The sequence below is a fragment of the Hypomesus nipponensis genome, chromosome 22, assembly GCF_054491055.1.
Source record: "Hypomesus nipponensis isolate SF chromosome 22, ASM5449105v1, whole genome shotgun sequence".
In the NCBI taxonomy this organism is placed as follows: domain Eukaryota; kingdom Metazoa; phylum Chordata; class Actinopteri; order Osmeriformes; family Osmeridae; genus Hypomesus; species Hypomesus nipponensis.
In genome coordinates, this window is record NC_140382.1 from 4,456,725 (window position 1) to 4,477,202 (window position 20,478).

Here is a 20,478-nt window from a genome sequence, read left to right on the forward strand (position 1 = left end):
AATAATATTATTCACTCAATTCACCAAAGCCTTGAAGAAAATCCTCTAATTCATGAATGTAGTGTTCAATATTACAGTACATAAAAATAACAAACACAAATAACATTCTTTGAGTCCATGGCTTGACAGGATTGACACATCAATAAGTCATTCAGCTACCTGTGGCTCTAGACATGTGAGAAGAGGTACAAACAGGAGAGGAATCAACACCAAGCATCAGTTTCCTGTCGACTGAAGACTCCCTTTCCACAGCACATCTGTTAGATGTACAACAAAGACTCGCCATTACACTACCCAGACCTTGACAAGCAGACATAGATTAGCAAGCCCAGACCAGCAGGCCTAGACTAGGTTATGCTGAATATCTGGAAATGACAGTAGATGAACGGACATTCATAGCCCTATTTTGAAACAGATTGCTATCTAAAAAGTCTAGAAGTTTTATAGAGATGAAGCCAATTGCTGCTTAATTTGGTCATTTCTACTGCGCAGGAAGTGAAATTTAAACCACAAAGTGCTTCTCAACCACGCCACAATCGTTTGACCGAGGTGAGAGGCATCACAGCACTTTAATCTTCCTCAAAAACTGCATTGTTGTTGACGGATAGGTCAGTTGACTGACTTTACAATTGAGAGCCACTGTATTTGACTATGATGGGTGCAGTTTGCTAGGGAAAGGCATATGGTGACCGAAAGCTACACTGACCACCTCAGTCAGAGGAAAAAAAACAACTTCAAAAGTCATTTCTTTGTATGTGATGATATGACGTGCAGTAGCAAATGAACGACATAGCTGTTACGTTTCTTCGCAGTGTGCTTTCATAAACTTTGAAGTTGTCAAACATATTTTAGCAGTTCAATAAGCTTTCTCCATGATTCGGAGCATATTTACTAGAACTAACCCGGTTGTCTTCTTTGAGGGGAGAGGCTATGAAAGTGGTTTCCATGGCATCAATGAAGGTTTAACACATTCCATTGCAGGAATGAACAGCCAAGATCCCCCCCCCCACCCCACCCCCACCCCACACCCCCCCCCCCCCCCGTTGCCAATTCCACCCCAGTTGTGCTACGAAACCAACAAGGATTTGTTAAACACTAATCCATGACTCGTTTACTGTAATGCCCCAACGTTTAGCTTATTACGTTAGCTCCCTGTCATGTTCAGTAAGACTGTGGGTGTTCGCCACACTGAAAACAATGTAGCCCTTGAGCAAGGTCAATATGGCCAAGCTCTGACTTTTACTAACTTAACCCCAACAACATACACGGTGCCGTTGAAAACTTGAGACGGCCACTAGTTCAAATGACAAATGACAAAATGTCTCCCACTGTTGATCGTCCTATTCACAGTTTGCAGAGATTGAGAGACAGACTAATATAACACTGAATGAGTTAATGATTTCCTCAGCGTCAACATTGTGACCTCATCTTTGGAATACGTAAGAACAATAGCACAGGCAACTGTGCTTCTATTTGCTTCAATAGTCACAAAAGTGAGCGAACAAAATCAGGCCTGGTTCAAGCCCGTGGTCTATTTCAACAATCACAGGTCTAAAAATAGCTTACTGGTGTCTCCAGAGGTTGGCAAAGCACTTTTTCTGGTAAGGCACTCCTACCAAACATTTTTTTAGCAAACACAATAATTGTGGATGAAGGCATTTTTTCTACTGGCAAGCTTGTTTTTAAGAGGATAGCAGAGTCAGAACGCTACAGACTGCAATTCTTCAATCCATCTTGGCCTGAATGGACTGGCTCGGCTTGCTGTGTGGGGTGTCACTCCAAGCGGGACCAGATCACTGCAGGTAGTCTGGGCAAGGTGGACAGCTCAAAGTCAAAGGATATTATCCCCAATAGCCTTTATCCACCAAGAAATGTATTTAAGAATTTGCCCTTGAGTGCCAAACATAAAGTAATCTCAGGACTTGGCATTTATCTCTACAGTTCAACGCCACTTCACAGCAGTGATTGCAGGTTGCATGGCATAAGCACAGATTGTTTTTCGATGTCCGGTGTGGCGGAGAGACGTGGGATTTGTCGTCACGATGGAAGGAAGCGTGGGGGTCGAGGCGGGACCGGAGGTCATGTCTCAAAGTACTTGTAGATTGCGGTGACGTAGGTCATCACGCTCTGCCAATCTGGCCTCTCAGTGTGCACCATCTCTCCAATGTCCTGAGAGAAAGACGGACGTAGAGGCAGAGAGAGAGAGAGAGAGAGAGAGAGGAATGGAGAGAAAAGGGGCAGAGAGTGGTGGCAAAAATGGAAGATGAGCGGAAGAAAAGAAAGATGAGGACGTCAAAGCTCATTCGAGAGAGGAGAAAGAGGAACGTGCAGAGAAGCCCTTCTAACATTGCTCGGAGTGCGTGAGGGACAACACATTCTTCGCCCAGGTACAGCATAACAGACCGCCGAGTAAGAACACACAGCACTTGGCACAGGAGGATGTCTTCCCAAACATTTTCCACTGAACTCTCCAACCCAGGGAAAGTTTTGTTGTATGCAGCATTTAAATGACCATATAACTGACACAGGCATAATGTGTCAGGCTTTCTGACATGTTTGTGTGTGTGTGTGTGTGTGTGTGTGGGGGGGGGGGTTCAAGGTATGTGTGTGTAAAGGGCATGCGTGTGTGTTCAGGGAGGAGGAGGGGGGCGTGTGGCTTTCTCAAGACGAAACCCAGACCTGTTTGCCTGAATTTACATTCACCCCAACCATGGATGGAGCCATATCTTCTTTTAAGGTCAGGCCTCCTGGGCACAACTGAGGGCTGAAGGGGATTGAGGGGGGCTGAGGGGGGCTGTAGATCAGCTCGGTGTTCCTGTTCGGCTCAGGCTGTTTAAAACAACGCTTCGAAGTTGCAGCGGCCACGGCCTAAATATTGACATACTGTACGGCAGTGGTTCTCAATCCTGGTCCTCGGGACCCCCTGCCCTGCATGTTTTTGATATTTCCCTGCTCCAACACACCTGATTCAAATAAATGGTCCCGATAACGACCCATTAATTTGAATCAGGTGTGTTTGAGGAGGGAAACGTCCAAAACATGCAGGGCAGGGGGTCCCGAGGACCAGGATTGAGAACCACTGTCGACGGTATGAGTTTAATCATTTCTCCTTGTTCTCACGGTCAATGGTTGGAGTTGGTCGCGAGGACGTTCGGCGGTTTGAATCCAAACCGTGACACGCTTATCTGAGGATTGGAGGGGTGAGAGGGCTCGAGTCGAATAAATCCCATAGCTCATTTGACTAAACAGGCTTGTATGACAAATCCTTGAGGGACAAAGCGTTTGAAATAAGCCCCAGTTTTGGCCGTTTCTAATGTCTTTGGAGAAACCTACCAGTGTGGACTTGATCCCCACGCTCTCGGCCGCCTGGAAAGCCAACGTGAAGTTCCTCTTCTGGAGAGGAGGACAGACAAGGACATTCCATGATTCGGCAAGGGCCAATAAGACGAGCAGGACAATATTCCGCTCATGCTGCTCAACGGTCAACGGAAGTACATTATGCAAACCTTTTATGCAAATGAGACATACCACTGAAAGAGTATTTGACTGCGTCTAACCATATGTTTTAGGACTCCAATATTTGTGATGCGACTGTGATAGAGATGTGCGGGTGTGCTTGTGTGTGTGTGTTTGAGACCATCAGACGACGTGTCTTTTTTTCGAGAGGCGCGCACGTGCGTGTGTATCTTCGTCCTCACCTTGTCCTGGCTGGAGAGTTCCTGGTACGGTATGTGGGCAGGGAGGTAGGTGTGGAGGACAGCACAGAAGGCTAGCCCATCGTTCCAGCTGCTGCTGAAGTTGGTGATGTCAATGTTCTAGAGAGAGGGCAGGAGAGAAGCACAGAGAGGTGAAGAGACAAGAGATGACCGTTTTCTTTGGTTGACAAAGAAAACCCCCCCTAACAGAGCCACACCGACTCCATAGCCACTCGGGGTATGCTAAAGAATGTGGAACCTTTAAGGAGCGGTCCACATACAGCAGGGGTGTCAAACTCCGGTCCTCGAGGGCCGCTGTCCTGCATGTTTTAAATGTTTCCCTGATCCAGCTCACCTGATTCAATTGAATGGTCGTTATAACAACCCATTTAATTGAATCAGGTGTGTTGGAGCAGGGAAACACCTAAAACATGCAGGACAGCGGCCCTCGAGGACCGGAGTTTGACACCCCTGACATACAGCCTCGACCATCCTCTGAGATCCAACGTGTGTTCCGTGATGTTCCACGACGTGTGAAAACCAGCGCGAATATCAGAAAGGCAAAGGAGAAAAAGTAGAGTTAGAGTAAACTAAGGATCAGCTGCAGCCCAGACAGAGTGTGACGAGTCCGCTCGTGCGGACCACCCCTCCTCCACGAGACCTCTGGCACACTTCAACGGAGGAGGCACGGAGGGAGGAAGGGCGCCTGTGCATTTCGTGGCTTGGTCATGGCCAGGCTAGGGCCCCGGTGACGTCCTGCTCTCGGACGAATTGTTTGAAAAATAGCCCGCGTTTGACGCTAAGGCTACGGAGGCTACGGAGACTAAGGGGAGCCAACTCCAACTCCGGGTTTCAGAGGACAGGTGACCTCGTTCATCGACACTGAGGCGCGGCGGCCATTTTGGGCCAAGCGGTGCGCCGTTTGCCACGCGGGGGATCAATCAAACGTGGTGTGGAATGCGAGAGGCCCCCGGGGAGAGGACATAGGTTCACCGAGTCTGACGCCAGTTACCACAGGGCGCCCAATCGACAGTGTCGCGCAGTCTGAGTGGCCTCCCGGGGAGAAACCAACAGCATGCGAACCCCGAGACAACGGACGGTAGTTAGCGCGCAGCGGGCGACACCCGGAGGTGTGGGAGCGCCCCCGTGGGCCCTGAGAGCGACCACTTATGTCAGTGTGACAGCAGAGAAGCTGGGGGGGGTCTGGATCTTTGCGCTCTGTACCGGGTGGAAAGAGGCCATGGAATCATGGTGCTAGCAGAGCATGCAGGGCGGATCCAACCAGAGGCAGGTGGCAAGTGGATCCTCGTAAGTGACAGGCTTGAACTTTTCTCATCTTTTTCCTGGCAGGGCTGTGTGTGTGTAAAAGCCGAGCGTTTCACTCCACACACGCGCACAACCGTCACTGAGGTCGTTTAACAAACAACTTTCACTCAGTCTTCCGACGCTGATATGACTGACACAAAGGAGACGGAGGAGACAAACGAGTCGAGCAAACGAGACACGTTTGTCTTGGGCGGCAACCACAAACAGAAGGGGAGGTTTAAACCTGAGGCCTGGTCTTCCATACAAGAGGACGGCCAAGTTTGTCCGCATGCTAATGTGCGCTAACCTGCACCCTCCCTCCTCCGAAAAGAGGGCAGGCCGGCAGAGGACAAGACTGTTGGTCAAATTTGGCTCACTTCCTGCTGTGGGCCGGACATAACTGGCGCCATGGTTACTACACGGTCTGGCCTGGTAGGTAAACATCTTTAAAAGCCTCGAAAGAGAAGACAGGATGAAGAAAAGTACGGAGGAAAGGTGGATGTATGGAGGGGAGGTGGGATGTACGGAGGAAAGGTGGGATGTATGGAGGAAAGGTGGGATGTACGGAGGAAAGGTGGGATGTATGGAGGAAAGGTGGCTGTATGGAGGAAAGGTGGGATGTACGGAGGAAAGGTGGGATGTACGGAGGAAAGGTGGGATGTATGGAGGGGAGGTGGGATGTATGGAGGGGAGGTGGGATGTATGGAGGAGAGGTGGGATGTACGGAGGAAAGGTGGGATGTATGGAGGGGAGGTGGGATGTATGGAGGGGAGGTGGGATGTATGGAGGGGAGGTGGGATGTATGGAGGGGAGGTGGGATGTATGGAGGGGAGGTGGTCAGTTTGGAAATGAACAGGACGGGAAAAGACTGTTGTTGCTCTAGCCCCAAGGGCCAGACAGCGCTTATCAAAACACTATTCACAGGTAAGAATCACATTGTGTATCCCATAAATACGTCATTGAACCTTGAGAAAGCAAACCTGACAAAACGGATTGGGGCAAATAGAGGATGCTGGTGTGTGCGCGCGCGTCTGTGCGCGTGCATGAGGTGTAATACGCGTCACCGGTTCATATGCAAAGTGCACAGTAACGCCTGCACACGCCTGCGCGGTTGACATCAAACCTCTGGACGCACGCGAGAACTTGACATAGACTTACAACGGGCACATCCTCCTCATCGGGGTAAGCCTCCCCTGACTGACAGCTCCCTCGACCAATAGCATTACGGATGTGTGGCGCTTGGAATTAGCATGAAAAAATCCATCCATTCACACACAGGCATTCAGGCTTGACGCTGGCCAACGCATGACATATAGACCCGCGGCGAGTTCATTTTCAGTACACACCCAAGAGTGTATACGTGTGTGTGTGATTGTGTATGGGCATGTGTGCATATATATATATATGTATGTATTTTTGTGTGTGTGTGTATGCTAACTCTGTTGACAAACGAGCAGCCTGCTGTGGGCCAGAGCCAGATGCCACAGAGCCAGTAACGTTAAGGAGAGTAACGGTGCCCCTGTAGCCGCCGGGCCTGGCAGGCTGTACCTGGTATCCCTCAGTCTTCTTCTGGCACCACTTGAGGAGAGCGTTCCTCTTGGATCCCCCGTACTCCCTGGCCAGCGCCGAGAGGGGGTCCTTCCTCTCCTCCCTGGGAGGGAGAGAGACCCAGAGAGAGAGACCCAGAGAGAGATAGAGAGAGAGAGAGACAGAGAGACAGAGAGACAGAGAGAGAGAGAGAGAGAGAGAGAGAGAGAGAGAGAGAGAGAGAGAGAGAGAGAGAGAGAGAGAGAGAGAGAAAGAGTCAGACAGACAGAGACAGAGACAGAGACAGAAAGAAAGAAAGAAAGAAAGAAAGAAAGAAAGAAAGAAAGAAAAAGAGAGAGGGAGAGACGGGGAGAGAGAGGGGAAAAAAGGGAGATATAAAGTTCAGTATTTACATGGCTGATAGCTTTTTACAGTGTCGGTGATCTGCAGAAACACGACACATCTCCAAAGGTGAAACAAAATGTCCTGTTAAGCCCCGCCTTAGGAACGGTAACATTACCCTCCCAAAACAACTCTCCTACCCCTGCTCATTGTCAGCCTTCGCTGAGTGACTAGCGTGACGGGCTAAAGGACAAAGGAGGCCCTTCTGCCAGATTAAATCCTTCACAAACACTGTGACAGAAAGCGAGGGGGACAAAAAAAAGGGAAAAAAAGGAGGACGGGTCTTTTCGGCCGCCCGGACGTTCAAGCTAATCGAGCGCTGGTTGATTGCTTATCAGGTTTCAGCTGGACGGGCTTCCAGTCAAGCCTCTCTGTGCTGGCCAGGGGTTCCCGTCATCCTCCCGTCCCTGCTGTTAGAACTGGCCATTAATTTGTCAGCAAGGCTCATCTGCTTCCATGTTTATCTATGAGGTGGCGGGGGAGGAGGAGGAGGAGGGGGGCTGAGAACGGACAAGCCCCCCCACACACACACACACACACACACACACACACGCACACTGTACACAGGCTGCGCCCTACCGCAAGCGGCCCCTCGCCGACGGCGTGACGGAGGCTGTCGGGGAGGAGGAGGGGGAGGAGGCAGCCACGGCCAGGGTGATGAGGGAGACGGAGGGTGGAGCGGGGTCCGGCGCAGACAGGTCCCTCTTCAGCTCCTCGCTGCTCCTGCGAGAGACTGGGGGGGTGGGGGGCAGGAGTGAACACACACGCGAGCCGGCGCCAGACTTCGACGGCAACAAACAATCTGAAACTGCGAAGAGGACGCCCTCCTCGATCGTGGGCTGTGCTTACTACTATGCACCATTTGTGTTTAGCTTTGAATGAAAACATTTGCGAAGCAAATGTCATTCAAATCAATACCTCCACAATACCTCAGTTATTTTGACTGCCAGTGCCTAACCTCAAACCAGTTCTTTACATTTCGACAGCCAAACTCTGTTTTGCTTCACTGTGCACTGTACCACGTATATGACTGAAAGATCAATAAAAGCCACAGGATGAGACAGCGATTCCTTCCTTTACTAGCTATATCTGAATTCTTCCATTCGATGACCCGCGTCATGGACGTTCGGTGGGTAGCTCCATGCCACGGCTGACATCGATATCTTACTTCCGATGTTAACAAGAATCCAAATAGGCTGTTACGTTATCATTGTTATTCTCAATTGTGATTTGGAATGTAAGGCAACGTCGGCCACTGTTAATGTTGTGTTTGGCGCTAGCGTTACTGGGAACGATGAGACATGATCCAGTGATGTTTGACCTGGCTCTGTGGGGGCTCTCTACCCAGGGGAAAAAGCTAAACGGTTCTTAGAAGGCTCGTTAGTTGAACCAGCTCTGAACCAGCACTAACTCTGAACCAGCACTAAACTCTGAACTAGCACTAACTCTGAACCAGCACCAACTCTGAACCAGCACTAAACTCTGAACCAGCACTAAACTCTGAACCAGCACTAACTCTGAACCAGCACTAAACTCTGAACCAGCACTAAACTCTGAACCAGCACTAACTCTGAACCAGCACTAACTCTGAACCAGCACTAACTCTGAACCAGCACTAACTCTGAACCAGCACTAAACTCTGAACCAGCACTTACTCTGAACCAGCACTAACTCTGAACCAGCACCTGGTTCACGCTGGTGGAAAAGGGGTAACAGACGTCCGCACTATACAGAGGCTGTTTAAGTTTAGGTGACCACACTGCAAGTAATGAGAATGTACCAGAACGTTGCTGGGGTTATCAGCACGTTTAACACTTTCTAGACCCCTGTTGCTGGTCACACTACTATGTCGAGTGAACTGGCCTAATGCAGACTATACACACACACACACACACACAGGTAGGTATGCAAACACACACACACACACACACCTGAGAGGGACTTGGAGGAGTCCATGTTGGGCATCCGCTGGAGAGCGGAGGGTGTGTGAGGCCCAGGTGAGGCCCGGAGCAGGTGATCTGCTGTGGAAAACAACACACACACACACACACACACACAGGTTGTTACTCCCGCACGCTCTCAAAACCAATAATCAACCAAAGGGAACTCGTGTTTCTCACAGTCATACCTACGCATGGACACAGCCAGAGTCAACAAGACTGTGTGTCATTAACAAACTCAATAACACCACCTGCATTCAAATGCCAGCTCATGCCAAACGACTTTTCAGTGGCGACAAATCCCAGGTATTTGTAGGCCTCACTCGCAGTATGGGGCTTTGGTGCTTAGCAGAGTGGAAAAAGGTGTGTGTCGGAACAGGATGAAGCTGTATACGAGTATATGAACCCAGGGACAAATACACACCAGCACTTATGTTATATTGTAGCATTGCTCCCCCTCTGGGACCTGGCACTGGTATATTACTGTGGGACAGGGATGTTGCTATGGCACTGGGATATTAGGTTCTTAAATATGCAACATGTTCTCCTAACCTGCAGTGACTGCTCTGCAGTGGTGTGAGAGAGGATGTGTGTGTGTGTGTTTACCCACCTGCCATGCTGAGGTCTGTGTAGCTGGACCTCTTGTCCACCATAGAAGACAGGGGCTTGGTGGCCGACACGGTGTGCCTCTACAACACAGCGACAAACACAAAGACTCAGAGAACATGGAGGGAATTGGAAGAATTTACATTTGTCTCTCACCTAATGACGTGACCCAGACACTAAAACCCCCAAAATGACCCCACGAGAGACATTCACAGGATATGGTGAATTTGGGAGAATGACAATCACTCAATGAGACTACACCTTTTTAAATGTATAATAAAAAAAAGAATATAGAAATATGTCATATTCGACATGCTGCATAGTCGGTTCTTTAGCATGTACAAACAACAACGCTGCTGCCGTTCTCCCTGACTGTCTCCCTCTTGCCTCTCTGATTCCGAAGGGGGAATCAATCATTGACCCTGCTTGAACTGGGCCCATCTCCGAGCAGATCCATCCATCCAAACATCCAATCAGACCCAAGGGGAAATCAAGTGAAGCCTTCTACTCAAACGGCCGGATGTACAATGGATCGTCAACCCGACACGAGTCAGTCAGCGTGACGGAGAGCACGACAGCGGGACACGGAAAGAGAGAGGGGGAGAATAAGGGAGACGCGTCGAGGAGAAAGACACAGGGCGCAGACTTCTCACTCGCAGCGATGTGTCGACCGTCACAAGAACGGAAGAATGACCGTCCGTCTCCCGCCAAAGAGTGGGCCCGGCCTCGTCAGATTAAAGTGATCCTTCACGTTGATGTAAACCGTGAAAGCCAACTCAAGGAAGGAGCCTTATGTCTGTGGAGAGGGATCCGTCATGTGGTGTCCAACGGGCCTTTGTGGTGGTGCACTGTGCAAACTCATCGGAGAAGTTTCCATCGGCGACTCTAGCCGCATTTCCCCTGCAGGAACTTTACCATGGAACTAGGACGTTTCCCCGAGAAGTCACCATTTTCATCGGCAGTAAACACATTTAGTCTGCTTTTAGTTATGGGGAGCAAAAAGCAGGAACAAATAAGTTCCTGCTTCAGAGTGAGTACTTTTTCAAAAAACAGGAACATTAGTGGCAGGGCTTGCAGCCAGGAAGATTTGTGATTGGTCGAGTGAGCAGCAATTGGAACCGGTCATTAACAGTGACAAAGTGTATTGCGTGTATTTCATACATGAAAGGTAGTTCTGGGGAGTACAAGTTCCAGAGACTTGCAGTGGAAACTCGGCTTATGTTGGTGTCCGGGGAACATTTGATCTAGGCCGGCGTGTCAAACGTGTGTAATTCTGTGTGAGCAATCAGCAAGTGACTGAACATGTCTAGAATTTACAGCATCCTTCCTCCTCCATCTTCCGATCCAAGTTGACACACACACACACACACACAAACATCCTGTTTTGTCACACAGTGGTGGCCTTGTGTCACTCAAGCACAATCGGTGTCAGCAAGGGAAGGACTTCCTGACGAACCGCTGACCCGTGAGAGGAGGGAGGCAGGGAATGGCCCGGGGATTTCCCCCAAGTCATGTTGAGCGCAGGTCTGCTATTCTCGTATCGAGCGCACCCCCACCCTCCCGCCCCTGACAGGGGAACCACGGGAAAGTAGGAGAGCCGTGATATCTGTTGAGCTTTGAGACTCGAAGCTTTGCTCCCCCCTTCCTTTCCTCGTCTCCTGTGAGTGTATGTCGCATACACGTGTGAGTGTGTCTCGGTGTGGGTTCATGTGCTAATGTGTGACTAATGAATGAGTCCACGTGTGTGTGTGTGTGTGTGTGTGTGTGTGTGTGTGTGTGTGTGTGTGTGAACTTCTGCTCCAACCTGGATGGGGGTCACTGCTGCAGCAGGGGGGGTCTTCAAGGGACTGGGGCTGAGGGGGGTCCGCGTCATCGCCGTGGCGACGGCCGGCGGCACAGTGGCAGTGGGTGTGGTGGGCACTGGACCTGCAGGTGAAGAGGAGGAGGGAGACAAGCACAAAGGGAGGGTTGTTAGAAGGGAAGTTAGAAGTTTTTGCCCATAGGCAAAAACTGGTGATGCTGGTGATGTCAGAGAGCCTAGAACATGGCAGGGGCACAGCTGTGGAAGGCGCGTTGTGGAATGAGTCTGGGATTTCTGATGCGCTAATGCACTATTAGCTATTTCCTTTTTATCTGGTCACGGGTTCTATGTCATGTCATCTACTGGCCGTGTGTCTTATTTGGTAAGGCACACGGCCGTGTGTCTCCGCTGTGTCTCAGAAATTGTCATTTTTAAGTCAAGGCGTTTGTTTAACTTCCTTTTGAATCTGCTGGTTATATAATACTTAATCCAGAACCTAAACTGATGGTCACACCTTTCCAGGAAAGACGGACAGAACTGTCTTCCACAATATCAAACTACGGGCAGAGATTTAGGCTTGGATTAGCCCATCGTAAGGGGTGGTCTACGGTACGAAGCTATCAACAATAAGGTGCGTTACTGCCATCTACTGGCCTATCTGCCACCTACAGCCCCCGAGCACGCAGGAGACCAGGGCTGAGGACCAGAGCTCAGGACCAGGGCTGAGGACCAGGGCTGAGGACCAGGGCTCAGGACCAGGGCTCAGGACCAGGGCTCAGGACCAGGGCTGAGGACCAGGGCTCAGGACCAGGGCTCAGGACCAGGGCTGAGGACCAGGGCTCAGGACCAGGGCTGAGGACCAGGGCTCAGGACCAGGGCTGAGGACCAGGGCTGAGGACCAGGGCTCAGGACCAGGGCTGAGGACCAGGGCTCAGGACCAGGGCTGAGGACCAGGGCTGAGGACCAGGGCTGAGGACCAGGGCTCAGGACCAGGGCTGAGGACCAGGGCTCAGGACCAGGGCTGAGGACCAGGGCTGAGGACCAGGGCTCAGGACCGGGGCTCAGGACCAGGGCTGAGGACCAGGGCTGAGGACCAGGGCTCAGGACCAGGCTGAGGACCAGGGCTCAGGACCAGGGCTCAGGACCAGGGCTCAGGACCAGGGCTCAGGACCAGGGCTGAGGACCAGGGCTCAGGACCAGGGCTCAGGACCAGGGCTGAGGACCAGGGCTCAGGACCAGGGCTGAGGACCAGGGCTGAGGACCAGGGCTCAGGACCAGGGCTGAGGACCAGGGCTCAGGACCAGGGCTGAGGACCAGGGCTGAGGACCAGGGCTCAGGACCAGGGCTCAGGACCAGGGCTGAAGACCAGGGCTCAGGACCAGGGCTGAGGACCAGGGCTGAGGACCAGGGCTGAGGACCAGGGCTCAGGACCAGGGCTCAGGACCAGGGCTGAGGACCAGGGCTGAGGACCAGGGCTCAGGACCAGGCTGAGGACCAGGGCTCAGGACCAGGGCTGAGGACCAGGGCTGAGGGGTGTACCTGTGGTGGAGGCGTTGTCGAAGCTCTTGATGAGGGTCTTGACGGTGGGCGAGGGCTCGGAGGTGGCGGACGAGCGCCGGCTCAGCCCCATGCCCTGCCTGAGGACAGCCAGGTCTCTCTCCACGGCATTCATGTAGTTATACACCCGGCCCCTTTCCTCATCCTGCCTGGGGGGGGGAGGGGGGGGGGGTTACTACACTGGGAGAGGGGGAGGTGCCCACACATGTAGAGATGCACTCACTCACTCATCCACGCACTGGCTCAGTCGGATTCTGAGATTCGGAACCCATACTTGCGGTTCTTGAGGTCCTCCAGCTCCTTGCTCATCTTCTCGTTCTTGTCCTGCGTGTCCAGCAGGCGGCGCCGCAGGTCGCCCATCTCCTCCTGGGCCTCCGACTTGATGTCGTTGGCGATGACCACGGCCGTCTGCAGGTCGGCCTGGAACTGGCGCCACTCGATAGACTCCTCCTGCACGGGGAAACGAACACACCATCGCCCGTCACACACACACAAGCACGCCCATGTAAAGGAACGCCCACGGCAACGCGTGGTTACACTCCGGCCGACAGACCAACGCAGTGGAGAACGTATTATGGGTGTCAGAATAAGAGTCACGTCGACTCGGATGTGTTTACAGGGTCAAGAGCCGCAATGAGGAAAAAGCGTGCGTTTGCCGGAACTCGTGCCGGAACTCACCCGCAGCTTCCGATGGAGAATCTTGATCTCTCGCTCCATGTCGTGTTTCTGATCCTGCAGCTTCTTTACGGAGTCTGGAGAGGAAGAGACACACGGCAGGGGGGTGAGCGAGGGAGATGAGGGTGGAATCAGCAGCAGAGGCGCCCCCTAGTGTTTGAAGAATCAGCTGCGTGCGGCACAGCCCGTGACCCCACCATCCTCGTCGCAAATTTGCCTCGTCAAAATGACACCGACGCAGACATCGAGTGTATTTTAAGCAATGCAGAGCAGCTTATAAGGATCGTATTCTGCGTGACCATTCCAGGACTTGGGATGGACTCGCTGGCCACACGAAGGTATCTTTGGTCCGTGGGTTAAACCTCCCGGGCGCTCGTGCGAAGCCCCTCGTACTGGGCGCGCGGTCGCCCCCACTCACTCTCCAGGTCGGCGATGATGAGGTTGTCGTGGAGCTTGACGGCCCGGTGCTGCTCCACCTCGTCCTCCAGCTCGAAGATGGTCTCCTTCATGTCGCCCACCTCCGTGTCCCGCTCCTCCAGCTGGGAGCGCTGCTGGGCCAGGGCGCGCTTCTGCTCGGCCAGCTGCTTCTGCACGCCGTCGCGGAACGCCCGGAAGTCCTCTTCCAGCTGAGCGGGAACCACACACACACACACACACACTTTAGTTGAAACGACATTGAGAGTCATGGCATTAGACACGGGTGAATGGGAAATGCTCGCGACCGAGACGTGGCGAAAAACCACAAAGCTGCACAAAGCTCAAGCGCGCCACGGAGCTCCAGCGCATTTCATGCACGGTTACGTTGAGTGAAAAGCTCCGTTTCATTCAGCGTTTCCTGCTACGCGTCTGCCACTGCCCCCTCACCCCCCCCCCCCCCCCCCCCCCCCTCCCTCACCTTGCTGATGCCGTCCTGCAGCCTGGCCGCCTCGCTCCTGGTGTGACCCAGCTCCTCCTGGAGGCGAGCCGCCTCCGCCTCGGCCCTCTCCTTGTCCCTCCTCTCGCTCTCCAGCAGGTGGCGGACGTCCGTCGCCTCGCCGGCGTCGTGGCGGGCGTACAGCTCGGCCACCCGCTGCCGCTCCTGCTCCAGCTGCAGCCGGCAGCGGCCCAGCTCCGCCTGCTCGCCGCCCGCCGCCTCGCGCAGGGCGTCCAGCTCGCCCGCCGCCGCCCCGCGCTCCCGCCGCGCCGCCTCCGCCGCCCGCTCGGCCGCGTGGACGCGCTCCTTCAGCGCCGCCATCAGCCCCTGCGCGTCGGCGTTGTCCTGCTCCGCCATCTTGAGCGCCCCGCTCAGGTGCTGCTGCACGCCGAGCAGCTGCTCGCGCTCGAAGCGGGCGCCCTCGCTCAGCTCGGCGTAGCGGCGCTCCAGCTCCAGGTAGCGGCCGCTCTTGGCCTCCTCTTTGTCGGCGGCGGCGTAGGGCACCCGGTGCTCGTCCAGCAGGCCCCTGAAGTAGTCCATATGCCGGCCGTAGAGCTCCAGGCGGTCCCCCTGCTGGCAGAGCGAGTCCACCAGGATGGCCTTCTCCTCCCCCAGGCGCTCGTTCTCGGCGCTCAGCTCCTGGGTGATCTGCTGCAGGTCGGCCAGCTCCTGCAGGGTGGCCTGGAGCTCCTCCGACGTGCTGTGCTGGTTCTCCTCCATCTGGTGGATGCGCTCGGTCAGGCACGCCACCGACACCTCGCTGGTGTTGCCGCTGCTGCCCCGGCGCGAGCGCCCCTCGCCGCCGCGGCCCGGCGGGCCGCAGCAGCCCTCCGACTCGGAGGAGGAGCCGCAGGCCGAGGCGGAGCCCGACGGGGCGTCCGGGGCGTCGTCGCTGGACGTGGCGGGCTGGTAGGCCTCGCTGCACTCGCTGTCGTCGGCCGCCTCCGGGGAGACGGCGCCGCCTCGGCTGTCGGTCAGGAGGTCCTCTGTGGAGCCGCGGGCGGACCCGGGGGCGGAGGCGTGAGGGGAGGTCCCGTCGCGGAGGAGGGAGGCGGAGCGGCGGGCGGCCCCGGCGCCGCAGTCTCCCTCGCCGGCCCTGCAGAAGGAGATGGGCTCCGGGCCGAGGGAGGGGAGGCGCAGGGCTTTGTGGGGGCTCTCCAGCCTCTGCTCCAGGGAGAAGCCCAGGGCGTTGAGCCGGTCCTTGAGCATGCGGTTCTCGTTCTTCAGCAGGTTCAGCTCGCCCCGGATGCCCGCGTTCTGGTCCTGCAGGAGGAGCAGGGTGGACTCCACGCCGGCCGACATGAAGAGGGGGGCTTCTCGCTCCTCCTTCGCCGGGGGGGGGTCGGCGCTCGGCTCCGTCTCCTCCCCTTCGCCCTCCTCCCTGGCTCGGCTCCCCCTGTCACTCTCCTCCTCCTCCTCCTCTTCGTCCTCCTCCTCCTCCGGGAGTCCCAGTTGGACCCGGATGCCCCGCAACTCACTGCGCAAGTGGAGGATCTCTACATCCTTACTCTGGGCCAGACCCATGAGGTCCTTGACCCGGGTTTCCAGGACCGCCTTGTTGCTGATCTGCCCGTCCGATCTGGACTTGCTCATCCGGGACTCGGATTCGGCCAGGGTCCTGGAGCGGGTTCTCTTGGGCGGGCCGGCAGCATCGGAGGAGCCGGAGGGTTTCCTGCTGGCGCCGCAGGTTCTGGAACGTTCCCTGGCGCTCTCTCGGGTTGAAACGGGCTCTTTTGCCCCGGAGGACATCCCACGCTTGGCTGAGGAACAGGAAGGACAAGCTTAGAAACCAGAGCTGAGAGGCTGGGCAAACTCTGGCCTCGTAAAAAAGGCTACAGTGTGTTAGTAGATTTCTGATGCTTATTTGTAGATTTAGTATGCATGTTAATTAAATAGGTTCATCGAAATCGATTTTCTCGCATTACTCCATAATGGTTTGAGGGTCCATACCTGAGCTGGTCTTGATTTTGGCTTCTGAGTTGCTGACACCAGGGTTGGAGGAGGCTGAAGAGTGGGCGGAGCTTGTCTTCTTTGATTTGGCTACAGCTCCACTCCCTGCCGTGGCCCCGGTTCCTGTCGTGGTGGCTGATGGGAGATCATCACTGCTCTTTGCCTTTGGAGAGACAGGAAAAATGGCGGCCTTTAGCGATGCGGGCTTAGGCCTTTGTTTTGAAGGTCTTTATTGTCATTGATTCATTCATTGATTCGTTTATTATTAGTGTGAGCGTTTGTATTCACCTTAGAGAGGGGGGCAGAGGTGGAGGTCTTGGTGGTGGTCTTGCCAGCTGTGCCCATGGTAGTGTTGATGGAGGCTCCTTCAGGCTTCGCTCTGTCTGCGCTCTGGGTCTTAGTGGTACTTGGGGTGGCCTTGAACACTGGCCTGCCCGCCTTCCTCATACTGGGCTCCAGCTCTCTCCGACATTTACTACGCAACCTGCGAGTCAGAGGAGAGTCAGAGAGTAAGAGAGTCAAAAGAGTCCAAACCAAGTTGAGGACAGTGAAAATAAAGGCAGATGAAACCAGAGTCAGCGCAGTCAAATGAGTCTTTATCCGAGTCAGAATCAAAATGAAGAGGAATACAAAACTGTCAGAGCCAAAAATGATTCAGGGAGTCCAAATAAAAAGGAAAAAAATCAGTCGGATAAAGTCAAAAGTATAAACAGAAAGTCAGAGAAGAATGAAGCACAAAGTCAAAAAAAAGTATCAAAACAAATATTTATATATTACAGTTAGAGGCTAGTCAAACGAAAGAGAACAGTCAAAAAACAGGAAACTGTTGGTAGAACCACTGAAACTAGAATGGTAGAACCCCTCCAGAATCCACAATCAGCCTGTACCATGACATGACACTGCGAAAAACAACTCGGTAGAATTGTTGTAATTAAATGACCAAATGGTACTACATTCTTGTATGGTAGGCAGTAACCTTTTTAAAGATCTCAATCAACTGTCAACACTTAAGGGAACATTCTTAAACGTTTGAGAATGTATTCACGCATCTTTGGTATGTGGTGGAGTCTAACAAGCACTCAACAAAGCTTTAAAGAGCCTAGGCCTGGGTTTCAGTTGTTAGTGAAATAGCCTTTATAGTAGAAAAGCAAACTACCTGATGCCTGAAGCAGTTGTTTTCTTGGGAGAACACATGCTGGTTTACAGTCGATGAGCTGGTCGTTGTAAGAGACTTAGCAACTTTCCAGCTATGTAGTGCTGTGCGCTATTTATGTCAAAATGCTTGCGCTACCTAACTCGGAGACAACCGACAAACGGCGGTTGTTGGATGAAGGTTTGAAAGCACACAAGGCGTGTGATTGGTAGGTCTTAGACTGAAGGTCTGAAGTGGCTCCCAGCTTTACTACCATAGACAGCAGTGGTGGTCTGGGATGCCTCTGTGTGTGTGTGTGTGTGTGTGTGTGTGTGTGTGTGTGTGTGTGTGTGTGTGTGTGTGTGTGTGTGTGTGTGTGTGTGTGTGTGTGTGTGTGTGTGTGTGTGTGTAGAGGCAGGCCAAGATAACGGTACCCAGACAGAAGGTATTTACTGTTGTCATAACATTTCCCTGTGACCGGAGGGAATGCAGTTGTGTAGCTTGAGCCGTTACATGGCTGGCCGGCAAAGACAGGGCTACAGGAGTGCCAGCTCAAAGAAAAAGGATGTTGTCATGTTCTCAAGGAGAAACCTGCCCGGGCCCTTACTGAAATGAAGACACGATAGCTTTAAACAAATGGAAGAAAAAAGCAGGTAGCTCATCTAAGACTGTCTCTATCAACAGACCATCTAGTCTCCACCCGGCCCCCCCTCCCCCCTTCTTTTTTGAACTTGATCTGTTTGAAATGCACGACCAAACAAAGACAGCCCCGCCGCCTTGGATATATGACCCTCCGTGGACACAACCCCAGCCCCAACCCCAGCCCCAGCCCCAGCCCCAACCCCAACACACAACCTCACACAACCAAGCTAGACGCTTGGCACTAACTAGCCCCCCCCCCCCCCCCCCCTCTTACACATTGATATTTTTGTTTCCCAGGTGAGCTTTAGGAGGATCACACTCCAAACAGATGAACGGACTGCATTTTCAGAAGGGAAAATGTTGTTTCACGTCACTGTTTTTAAGAGCTTCAGCCCTTGGAGTAACAGACTCTAGTCAACACTGCAACACAAACTGACTCAACTCTTCAGAGAGTTGAAAGGGGGGGGGGTTGTCTTGAAAGCCAAGACAAGACACTCAAACCTAATTCCTAATTAAACCTAATTAATCGCTTTCACACCCCCAAACCAATCTCTGATGTCAAGTTTACTGCAAGACATCCACATGTTCAGCATATAGCAAATGGGAAAATAAACATGAGTTAAGGTAGGTTGAGCTAGTGTATTTCTTAGTGCACAGGCTTTCTTACCACTAATACATTTGTATACTTCTCTAACCTCTTCTCTTGGGATCGGCTACTGGTGGCTTTTAATCCCCAGGAGTGTAACCGACTGTCATCCAATTGGCCTAAATCAAACTCCAATCAGATCCCATGGCCGAGTGGCATCGTAAACTACAGGTCCAATAAGCTATCACCAAGGAGTTAGGGTTAGTAATAAGTTGTTGACGGCAGAGATAAATATCTAGGAGACAACAAATGTGATAGCTCAGGAAGAGAAGTCCACTATAAAATTTGGTTTTCTATAGACAATAATTAGCTACTTCAACTGAAACCCTACAGTGCCACAAACTGCTGATTTTCCAACCATCAATGTGAGGCAGTTCACACAACACCAGTATTTACAACACCAGATGGTTTCTGAAAGGTATGCGATTATATCATCAGAAGAACAGCCTTCATGGCCACCGGACAGGAATGCATATCACTTGGAGAAGATAGAAAGATGACAGAATGTATCTGGTCACATATAGGTTAACTGAAAGTTGCCTTAGTCTATTGGTAATTTACAGCTTATTGTAAATCCTCCATACACAGGGACGGGGAGGAATGTTTGCAATATTTACAGTAGCAAAGGACATGAAACCAAGAATGTGAAGTAGAAAAAAAGTAGAAGAAAAATATAGTTTTTCATTGCTTTCCTTGTCAGGGGTTTTAACTGCATTATTACCGAGAAGCTGAGTATTATTAGACACGTTATTTATAGTTTACTGCATAGTGTCAACCTTCATCACTGTCATGATTCATAGTTTCACACCTTTGGGTCGATGACACTGTGGTATCTAGCTAATATACTCCCCAGCTGGATAATAATACGTTCCCAAGATTGTTGGCTAGGAACATAGGTCATAAAGCAAGTTGACAATTTTGCTAAGCTAACGTGTCACTGAACTAGCTAGTAGAACATGTCGGCCTACTATGTACTCAAGCATTACCAGCAGAGCCGACGCCCAAATAGAATACTACTGATCAAGTCAGACAAGCTTTCCAGACCAATTTGATGACGACACTGTCATCATTAGCATGTAGCTATTATCAAAGAATAGCTCGTTTCTATTACGATACAGTTTGCTAGCTAAATGTTGGCTAGCCTACTAGCTAACTGATATAATTCCCTAACATAATGCACTTTTAACGTCTAGCCAGTCAGCTAGGTTTGTTAGACTATTTGTCGGTGATTTTAGTGCTACCTTACTGTAGTTTGAAGGCTCGTACATAATTGTATTCCTAGATAGATACAGTCATTCAGAGAACATGGCCAGCTAGCTGGGCTAGCTAGTAAAATAAGCTTACTGTATGTCTCGCTCACTCATTGAACAGTACATTCAACAACGACAAAAAGCAGTTTTACCTGGTATGGATTCGTTCAAGTAAGCTACATAGATGCTAAGATTGGTTTCAAGTTCCAAAATAGAAAAATCTCGCTTCCCAGCATCCCGTTCTCTCCTGCCTCTTTCTTCTCTTTGACAGAAAAGACCGGGGGGGAAATGACTTGGAATTGCAAAAGTCCAAAGTAGTAGGCTTCTAGAGCCCTCCCTGCCAAACCCTTAGACTTCCATTACTTCATACAGTATTTCTCCATTAGGCCTACTCCATATATTGCACAATAGAGTGACACTTGTGTAAAGAGACAATT

General features: G+C 52.1%; 1 protein-coding gene across 1 annotated transcript; it reads right to left on the minus strand.

Annotated features, from left to right (window-relative positions):
- Positions 1 to 1,043: 1,043 nt before the first annotated feature.
- Positions 1,044 to 20,442, minus strand: specc1lb (sperm antigen with calponin homology and coiled-coil domains 1-like b). Its single transcript, XM_084686701.1, has 16 exons — positions 20,194 to 20,442; positions 16,660 to 16,855; positions 16,372 to 16,534; positions 14,404 to 16,181; positions 13,927 to 14,134; positions 13,512 to 13,585; positions 13,108 to 13,283; positions 12,816 to 12,982; positions 11,280 to 11,401; positions 9,480 to 9,558; positions 8,861 to 8,950; positions 7,509 to 7,662; positions 6,549 to 6,651; positions 3,699 to 3,815; positions 3,334 to 3,393; positions 1,044 to 2,169 (listed from the first exon to the last, which is right to left on the minus strand). The coding sequence occupies exons 2-16, from the start codon at positions 16,816 to 16,818 to the stop codon at positions 2,080 to 2,082; spliced, it is 3,540 nt and encodes a 1,179-aa protein (XP_084542827.1). The 5' UTR covers positions 16,819 to 16,855; positions 20,194 to 20,442; the 3' UTR covers positions 1,044 to 2,079.
- Between the last annotated feature and the right edge of the window lie 36 nt (positions 20,443 to 20,478).

Excerpts from the sequence above, each read along its gene's own strand:
- specc1lb (XM_084686701.1), bottom strand. The coding sequence starts at position 16,818 with ATGAGGAAGGCGGGCAGGCCAGTGTTCAAGGCCACCCCAAGTACCACT. Across the intron at positions 16,535-16,659 it reads CCTCTGCCCCCCTCTCTAAG|GCAAAGAGCAGTGATGATCT; the intron begins GTGAATACAAAC and ends GTCTCTCCAAAG. Across the intron at positions 13,284-13,511 it reads TTCTCCATCGGAAGCTGCGG|GAGGAGTCTATCGAGTGGCG; the intron begins GTGAGTTCCGGC and ends TTCCCCGTGCAG.